The sequence below is a fragment of the Montipora foliosa genome, chromosome 14 (assembly GCF_036669935.1).
Source record: "Montipora foliosa isolate CH-2021 chromosome 14, ASM3666993v2, whole genome shotgun sequence".
Taxonomy (NCBI): Eukaryota; Metazoa; Cnidaria; class Anthozoa; order Scleractinia; family Acroporidae; genus Montipora; species Montipora foliosa.
Genome location: NC_090882.1, coordinates 8,522,587 through 8,532,586, shown reverse-complemented (window position 1 = coordinate 8,532,586; position 10,000 = coordinate 8,522,587). Strand labels below are relative to the sequence as shown.

General features: G+C 40.1%; 1 protein-coding gene across 1 annotated transcript in view; it reads right to left on the bottom strand.

The window, feature by feature from the left end:
* Window positions 1–10,000, bottom strand: part of LOC137985272 (patched domain-containing protein 3-like) — a 27,199-nt gene that overhangs the window by 16,689 nt on the left and 510 nt on the right. Inside the window, exon 2 of the mRNA XM_068832842.1 lies at window positions 1,822–1,945. Coding sequence (XP_068688943.1) covers window positions 1,822–1,945 — 124 coding nt within the window. The remainder of the gene's footprint in view (window positions 1–1,821; window positions 1,946–10,000) is intronic.

Genomic DNA, 10,000 nt, shown 5'->3' with positions numbered 1-10,000 from the left:
CGCTTCAAAACAGCCCTAATCGTTGCCGATGAGCTGTTATCTATCTCGATATCTACAAGGAAAGGAACTTTATTTAAGTGTCTAGTCGTTCTAGCGCTGAAGCACTAATCGGGGGCACTGTAAACTGAAATTTACAAATAACGCAAATCAAGTCAAATGTTGGTTTTTGAGGAGAAGGGAAACCGGAGTACCCAGAGAAAACCTCTCGGAGCAGAGTAGAGAACCAACAAACTCAACCCACATATGACACCCAGTCTGAGAATCGAACCCGGGCCACATTGGTGGGAGGCGCCATCCCTGCGCCCCAGTATTGTCAAATGTCAAAAGATGCTCTCAAGGCGTTAGAATTACATTAACTGGTAAGGAAATTACGGAGGACTTTTTCGAGTGAACAATCTTTTGAATCGTGTTATTCACCTCGTGAAGATTCGTCAGGAGCGCCCTTAGTTTCTTCAGCGCTGACAAACAATAGTCCTTTTGCATGGTGACGACATATCCTCAAAAAATCACCACCAGGCCTCGTTTGCACAAAATTATTCACATCATCTGGACATGCAATACTGTTCGCAAGTGGGTTTTCTTTACAAGTTTGATTTTCGAATTCGAGGCTTGGTGATGAAGTTTGTTTACCATTTACCAAAAATATCCGGAAATTTCGGTTGGAATGTAAATGGTAAGCTTATTTGGTCTTTCCATACGGAACATTTCCGGAGAAAACGGAATTTCTTGAAAGGTAGTCCAAAATTCCCAAACGGAATTTCCAAATGGAAAACGTGTTTACCATTTGCATTCCCCCATGATTTTGCCTCCCTCCAGACTCCTGACTCCCTCGGTAAACCTGAACGAATTTTGCAAATGATTCACGGATAGCTTTTTCCGAGTTTCACGCCTAACGGGTAAGTTTCAGGATCTTTTTGGGGCTCATGGTTAACCCCATTGCCTTTGTACTCAGTCAACTGATTTCAATCCTCTGCCCGTCTTTCCGTGGGTTTGCCCACAGAGCGTCTCCGATAACTCCCTGGGGAGTTGGGAGTTAAGAGACGGTAGACGGCTATTCGGAATATGTGCCTACCGGCTTGAATGAGGCAAGAAATCAGCCGTACAAAGAAGACGATAGCCCTAATTTCAGCCACCTTTTTCCCTCTCTGAGTTAGTCGAGGCGTTTGAAAGCATTAGCAGTCAGCAGTTAAATGCGAAACCATTGATGACTGGATCATTTGATTCTCAGTGTTTGGACCCGTCCTAGAACTTGATCTTTGCCTGATCAAGCAAAAGTCAATTTTTAGGGCCTGTTAGAGGGAAATTATTTCTGAAATAGCATACAGGCAACCAATAAAAACTCTTACTAAGTTTTCTGGTAGTGACGGTAGTCATTGGACAAAACGAGGACAAAACTAACCAATGGTGTTAACAAACGGCTCAACGAATGACAGCGGTCGGAGGATGAGGCTGAAATTTACGCGATAAGAGGGGGCATCTACGGGGAAAGAAATTCCTTAAGTTTTTTGGGACTGCTGAACAGTATCTCGATGTTACGTTTTAGTACATATTCAAATATTCTCTGTCTCATTAAAAATAGGAGTAAAATGAAAACGCCAAGCATGTCGGTGTGGTCATTTGGAATGATCATCAACCATTTTTTTGAAAAAAACTATGTAAACAGGTGGTTTGAATAGAAAGAAATGTACTGAAATCTGATTTTGAGGACTGGCTGCTTTAAGCTTTAAGCTTGTGATTTTTTTTTTTCCAATATAATATAAATACGTATTGTAATATCTTATATTATATCAGAACTACATTACGTGACCTATGTTACATTACCTGTGTGAGAATTTTCTTGAATATTTGTCGTTAATTCACACAGGTCTTCCAGTTTAAGCTCTTGTTGACTTGCCGAGACATCAGTTTGGTCTAATGTAACAGGATTAACCATACCAAGACGCTTCTAAGAAACGATTGGATTGAAAAATTTCAGAGTTAATGAAGGGTGAGTTAACAATTGATACCCCTGCTTATCGCGAAAAGATGCTTGTTTTATAAATCAAGTAAAGCGACGATTAGATAAACTAAAACTAATTTAAAAGCGGGGATCCACTCAGGAATGGGGGTTTAGAGCGACTTGAATGGCACTCGTCATGTGATCACTCGATCACTCCATTCCAATTAACTACAAGACAAAACAAGACTTTATTTCATACTTCCTTAAAACATGATATTGAAATATAAATGTACACTTAGTTCATTCAAAGTTTGACTAAATACATATATCAAAGATGGAAATGCCTAGCGCCTAAGTAAAGTAAACCATATAGTTTTCTAGTCGCAGTTGCTGCCGCAGTGTGTGAGCCTGAAGCGAACGAACGAGGCAGTTCTATAATCGGGAGAAGAACACATTTTTCTTCGAAACACAAGGGATTGTGGTTAGGCGCGAATAGAGGAATTAAGATGCGTGGTATGATCTTGATACCAAGAAAATTAGATCTTGGCTCTGTTTTTCATTTCGCTTCTATAGATAGTTTACACTGTCACACAACAAAAAAACTAAATTCGAAATCGTTCTATGGAAAAATCCAAGAACTTGAAATGTTGTAGGAAACAAATATCTTAACCACCTCTCCAATTCTCAGGTTTTTGCAGTACATCGTTTCTGAGTTTTTTGTCGAAGCGTTTCACCCAACTTTATAGAGTTTTGTATGGCCATGTGTTTCACCAATATGGCAGTCGGTAATCAACGAAAACCTCTGGAGTTCACTTTGCGATGAAAGCGCATAATTTTCGCATATGAGATAAAATACATGTGTATGAACACATCTCCTAATGTACTTGAAAGGCTCAAACTGCTGAGATTCACAGACCTTTTTGTTTTCAACCAAATAGCGTTGTATCATACTGTTACGCAAGGTGACAATTGGGAAATTCAAAATGCTGTAATTTCGAAACGAAAGACGTCACAGAACTGGAAACTTGAAAAACGAGTTATTTCTAGGTCATCTTCAACCACCTTTAAATAATTCAGAAGACTTTGCGTTTTTGATTTTAGAATTTGATGACGTCACTGTGAAAACCATCTATTGTTTTCTTTCTTCTTTCGCGTGGGGTCCAGTATGAGGCCCAGTTGGGGGTCCACGTTTTGTACCGTCCCCGCACAAGACCTATTAAAATCTCCCTTCAATTGCACGCATGGACCGTCGTTAAATTACTGCAAGCTTAACTGAATATCTCCCTTCTCCTCCGCAGCATTTCTACTATTTAGGTAAACTAGGCTATGTATTGAACTCCGATTGAACAATTATCCTGTATGTCCCATGCTAGGTTTCACTTTTGTCCCAGAGTCGAGATGGGCCTATCTGCGGAACCTTTCAGTTGATACCAGAGGAGAAATTGTTTTTGCTCTGCATTACATCCTGGAGTGGAGTTTAATGTAATGGCGTCTACCTTTAGTGAATTAATCATCAGGCGAAGATTTAACGCGAATAGTTTTTCGTTACCACGGTCCTCAACAAAATATGCCTTTTTGGATTTGGAAAATGAAAACCTATTATAAAGAAAAGAGAGATAGCGTTTAAAAAAATGAATGAAGAATTCTTAAAAGGCAGATGAATTTTCGCCGAATATCAACAGTCATCTTTCTTCACTTTTCTTGTCACTAGGAGGAAGAATATTATAGACAAAGGATGCTGTATTATCTACAAACTGAGGTTAGCTTTTCATTATGTTATACAGCATTGCTTTCCTTTAATTAATTCAAAAATTACAGACTTTCTACATATAGTTATACATCGGAAAGTATACCGTAGTCACATGGTTTGCCAGACTCAGAAAGCATTGTTGTTCGCTACATTGCAGATTCACCAGCTATTTTGCTCATAAAATAGACACTCAGCGTGAAAGAAATTGCAGTCAAATATGTCATTTAGATTGTGCGTGCAAAGAAAACTGCTCGGGGTTATTCCATTTTGCGCTCTGACCTATTACTGACCATTACTCGACGGGCAAGGAAATTCAAATTTCAGGATTACTGTAAGACACTTCCACTGCAGGTAATTTTATGTGAACCGAAAGCCGTTTTTTCAAGCTGATATCTCGAAGCGAAATCTGTTGAAAAAAGAATCCCATTAAAGTTCAGGTCAGACATTTTCAAGTACATGAAAGCAAAGACAACAAAATTCCCGCCCCCCCCCCCCCCCCCCTCCAAGTGATGCATTTGACATCACGTCGTATTATTTCGCGGGAAAAATATGAAATTTGTCCCCTTGATCACTTCTCAGCAGGCTCGCCCAAATGCAGCAGTTACGTAGCTGAACGCATGCGCAAGGGCCAAAACTAGTTTACTAACTCGTTTTACTGGTACAACTTTAATTTATTCGACTTAAGCGCTGGACAGCGGCTCACGCAAAGAGACTAACGGTTGCTCGCAGTGGTTTCTCTCTCGGGAGAGGGTAGGAAATCCAACAGAAAAGTAAGTAAAGTAAATCCAACAGAAAAATACAATACAAAGCAAAGATTTCCACGTTATTGCACAAAGGCTTTAAGGGAGACAGCGAAAGCTGAATTTGCCACAACGTGGCTGTGAACAGAAATTGATTCAGTTGCGCTCATCATGGTTGTTGCATCGCAACGTCACATGGCAATAAACTCTACACTGTGTAAGAATTACTATTTATGGACCACATCGACATCGTATTGCTCTGCCATAATGAAACAAAGGTTTTTGTTCCTCTGAAACCTTTCAGCAAAAACTCGAGATGTTAAAATGTTCATTTCACTAGAAATTTGCGAGTGTTGTCCAATACACCCGCACTATAAAGGACCGTTAACTCCTGCATACGATAGTATTAGACATGTATGAAATTCGGCGAGGGTATTTTGCAGAACGCCGAACTTTTAAAATCGGTATTTGACGGTAATAACTGTGCATATAGATACGCAACATTAACTAAGAGCTAACCATTTTAGAAATTGGCGCTTAGACCTAACTACTAAAAACATGCACTACCATAGTATTGAAGGCAAACCATTCGGGGTCCTGCATAATACCCCTACCCAACGCGGAATGGTTAGTTTTCAATCAGTGGTAGTGCATGCCTGCAGTAATTAAGAGCCGATTTTTAAAAAAGTTGGCTTATAAGGTGCTGGGACACGAGGGGTCATGTTGCACGGACATGTTGCAACGACATGCTGCAGCGGCAAAAAACTTGTGTAGTGCACACTGATATGAGGCGACATGTAGCAGGGAAGTGTTGCGGGTACATGTCCCAGGGATATGTTGCAGCGACGTGTCCCCTTGAATTGTGTGAACTGATACGTTTATAATTGTGCAACACCAATTTTGGGCTGATTTTGGCCAATGAAGTTCAACTTGTTGAACCTCACCGGGCATTCTCTTTTTACACTAATCAATCCCCGGTAGGGGGGGGGGGGGCGGTACTTCTTATTAATGGGCTAACGGGGTTGTGCCACTGGATGGGGTCGCGTTTAACAAATGGAACGATTCGCGGTAAAAAATTTTTGTCGCATCACATTCCGTTTTCAAATTACAATTAATCATTAAGCAATTGCATAAACAGAAATTGACTAAGTTGGAGTTGCTAAAATTACATTTACCCAAAAGTAACTAAAATGGGGTCTATAGTTGGCGATAAAGTGGACTATAAAGGGATAGGGATTCTGAGAGGCCAGCGGCCACGTACCAAGCGAAAATTGACCCAAGTACCCCCCTCCCCTCCCCCGGAATCAATCTCACTTGGCATTGATAAACCACTTCATTTATTGTTATCCCCTGGCTGTATAATTATAAGCCCAATATTTCAAGTCATTTAATTTTAAAATAACTGAAGGGCAGCCCTTTTGCTACAGGTAGTTAGTTGTGTAGTTCAGAGGAATTGCTAAAAGATAGAAACTTCTCAAGTGATCATTTTATCAATTCACGCCTTTTCTCTTGACTAATTATCTATAGTATCAGAAGAAATTTGATTTTGGTCACTCTTGGGACTTAAGGGTTAAAACTGCACTTTTGCCTCCATTTGGTTGTTTTAGTGGTTATTGCCTGTCAAATCACTACTAACTGCACATAAATGGACTTCGTACGTTGGCCCATAGGTAACAATTCCAGTTTTTATTTATCTTGAAATAATTGTCTGAGGCTTGCATCATGCTACTCTGGTTTGAATAATTTTGAAGGTAGCTTAGAAAGGTGTAACTACTGTAGCACATAATCAGCTGCAACCATGAGTCACTCTTTACTAACAATGTTTTGTTACATCATCCGTAATATTGCGTGACATCGTAGAAAGTGTGACATTACCCTGCTGGAGTACATTTGCTCAAAATTGTTGATCCAATTGGTGTAATTTTGAAACCTGTGAATATAAAGCAAGAGCCAATACAACACAGGATCAAATTATAATTTTTGTGCACTACATTTCGGCTGACCAAAGCAGCCTTCTTTTATTAGGTACCAAGAAATCATGTTGGTTGCTTTCGCTTTACTTAGTATACTTTGAGGGTTGCGTGATTAACTTCCTCGATATCCTCGTTTAGCATTTGTGTTTAATGGCCAGAGCAATCTATTGTTGCTAACCACTAGAACTGGCGTTTTTTGAAGGCTAACGCTTTCATGAAAAAGTGCTACATTTTTAAAAAACGCATCATAACCGTTTTTACTCTCTCCAAGCCAACCAAGCACTGACTCGACCAACTTGAGAAAGAAAGAGCCAGCCTTTTCGAAGTTATTAAGATTCTCTCTACCGATGATACCACGACTTTCAACAGTAATGATGAGCCGCAACAGGGGGAATGGTCCCAAGCCTATTATTGCTTCCCGGAAAGCGAATCTGCTTCCGCAACAAATGTTCCCTGGGGTCGCCAACGGGAAAACATTTGCTTCCGCAACATTATTGTCTCCTCGTTTGCGGGCGCCCTAAGAAGAAGAAGAAGAAGAAGGAGAAGAAGAACAAGAAGAAGAAGAAGAAGAAGAAGAAGAAGAAGAAGAAGAAGAAGAAGAAGAAGAAGAAGAAGAAGAAGAAGAAGAAGACCTTTCCAAGTGCAAAGGTCTAGGATATATTCCATTACATGAAGCCCACGTTAAATCAACAACCTGATGAAATAATCCCACATGTTGGCACAAACGACATCAGACACTCAACCCCGCGATCTGATGATGTTTTACTAAATACCAATGTCAAGGAGGTTAAAAACTATGATAAATTCTTTTTATATTACGAATTCTTATAACTAGTATTTTTATAAGTAGTACCCAATGTAACTGATGAGAATACCGTGGATAAATGAAGTTATTTGATTTGGCAGTTTCATCGTCCAAGATGGTGGCATGACGATAATAACCACTGTGGAGAAAACCGAATCCACCTCCTCTAGGAAAAGAGGTCTTCCCCATTGGCGCAATACCCTGCCTTGAATTCAAGCTGGAGACTGTCTCGAAATCCAGGCTCGATGTTTAGGTACCCTCTTTTCTGCGTCGAAAATATAATTGATAAAAAAACTGCCGTCTCTCTTCTTGATTTCAAGAAAGAGCATCTCGATTTTTATAACATGGAACGGTGCGGACTTTGAATACATGACTGAATCGTTCCATTAGAGAGGTGACATCAGTTGATGGGGATGTGATGCGCTGAGTATTTGAAACTGAGAAGAATGTGACAGACCTGCATCGGCCTCTCTTTGACCCTCTTTTGTATCGGAATGTGATTATAATTGTGAAATCTTCACATTCTGCAATGCACAGTTTTGCTTCAACGAGCATGTGCTTGAACGATTCACCCCTTTTTTATGATATGGAAGGAGGTTTATTGAATATGTTTTCAAGAAAACTCCAGTTGCGCGTCAGTATTGTTTGAAGACAAATGGTAACATTCTCTCGGTGGTTTTGGCCTTTTGTTTAAAAATGACCTCAGATGGTGTTTTCTCGATAAGCTGTTAGGGTAGCCTCACTCTTCAGTCAAGGAGGGCTTTACGTTTTTTGGAATGTTTTGGCTGGGAGTATCTTGGAACTGTAAGGATGTTTTGGCAGATGTCACGGAATGAGAGTAAAGAAGTTCCCGACCGTTATCTTCAGTACCGTCAATAAGAATTTACAAAATCCCAGAGACTTTTTCTGAAAGCTCTCTTAAGTGATCATCCTCTATCGATTATAATTTTGGTCGCTTACGAGAGCTTCGACTGTCGCATGCTAGTAGCACAAGCACAAGGATTATGAAAAAATTTGACCCTTGCGCTTGTACGTACGTCAACCCAGGTTAAACTCTGACGCTTGTGTCGCTAGTGAAAACGAGAAAACGAGGCTTAATTGTTTCGGCGCCTACAGTGCGTTTCTTGAAAAGACGTGAATTCACATTTTCTCGACTGAACGTTTGGCAAGTAGAGACAATAGAGTATCTGATGGACCGCTTGCGAGTATTTTCTACAGTGCTATAAGTTTCCATAATTGACGTAATGAATGTCTGACATGTTGATTCGTTGAGATAATGTTGTTCTCGACTTCCCAACGCGGCTGAGCGATAACCTTGGGTGTCGAAAACGCAAATAACTATCAAAAAGCACCGTTTAATTCCTTCTCAAGTATCACCCTTTCAACTCTCCTAATGCAATAACATTGTGTTGATCAAAAAGGTAACATGTCATTTTGCATAACAAAACCAACAGAGCAAAGTCTATATTTGTCAAATTATTGAATCTAAGTAGAACCACGTGCAGTTCACGGCGCACTGTACTCTGGAAGACTGCTAATACTTGAAGAAAAATTGTGTTCCGTAAACGCTGAAACGGAAAGAAAATGAAGTTTGCCCTTTGGAAATCGCAGCTCAGCAGCTCAGACGGGCGTATGTGCCACGGTCACCTAACGAGCAATTTTTTTCAAAATTTATCAAAAAATAGCACGGCAATAAAATGAAAAAAAAGGACAACTTGATACATTGTACGCCTCAGAGCTAACGTTCAATGGCGGAAGGGGAGGCGGGGGGGGGGGGGGGAGGGGAAGTGGGGGAATAAAAATGGTACTACATTCACTCCGGTTAACCGTCAAAACAAATATATTTCTCCCAGGAGAGGGGCCACTGGCAGGAGATTGAAAACAATTTCCCAAAATAACAACTTCCAGCAACTTCCCAATACTTCTTTTCCAGCCAGCTCATACAAGTTACAACCCCTGCAGAACAACTCCGTTTGGTTCCCCTGATGAGTATGAATCACGCGGCCTGTTATGTTGTTTGCCTCTTCGTTCAAAGGATGCCGCAACAAGATAGTGGCTGGGTATTTGAGCTTGCGATTCAAGAATACTTGCCCACTTAGAGTTTAGCCGAAAGGGGGATAACTTTATATTAACGATTGACTTAAAATTTCAATTTCAATTTTTTTGAATAGACCCAAAAGAAACAAAATTACTTTGTCAAGACCTGCAACTGTCGTCTGCATTTCTTTTAAAGTTAGTGTGATCTAGCTAGGAACAAAAACTCACAATGTTTAAAACGCCAGCTGATCATAAGATTTTAACGTAGAATGAGTTAGCGAGCGCATGTTGTAGCCAACCCTATACATGATATCGAGTACAACATTCCATAAGTAAAACACTACTATTTCAATGCTTTAAGACTCTAGCTATGATTCGTTCGGCGCTTTTTGCCATGCTTCGGTCCTCAACCGAAGATTAAGTAATCAGATTAACACAATCAGTTAACAATCAGTCGCTTTTGTAAGGCAAAAAAGTTGAAAAAATGTCACGCCAGTATTTTCATGGCATGCGGAAGCATTTTGAAACACCTTATAAACATCCATGGCAAAAATTGAAAAGAAAGAATTCATTGAACGTTTGTAAATGATTAGAGCTTCACTGGTATGGGCCGAACACAAATGCTCTACTAACTGGTATAAGCTACAGTGACTAAATCAAACCCGAAACGAAAAGCCGCAAACCAAATTTTGATGAGACTCGACCTAAATGTACTTTGAATCTATAAATTAATCCTGGGCACACTGATAGAAGGTG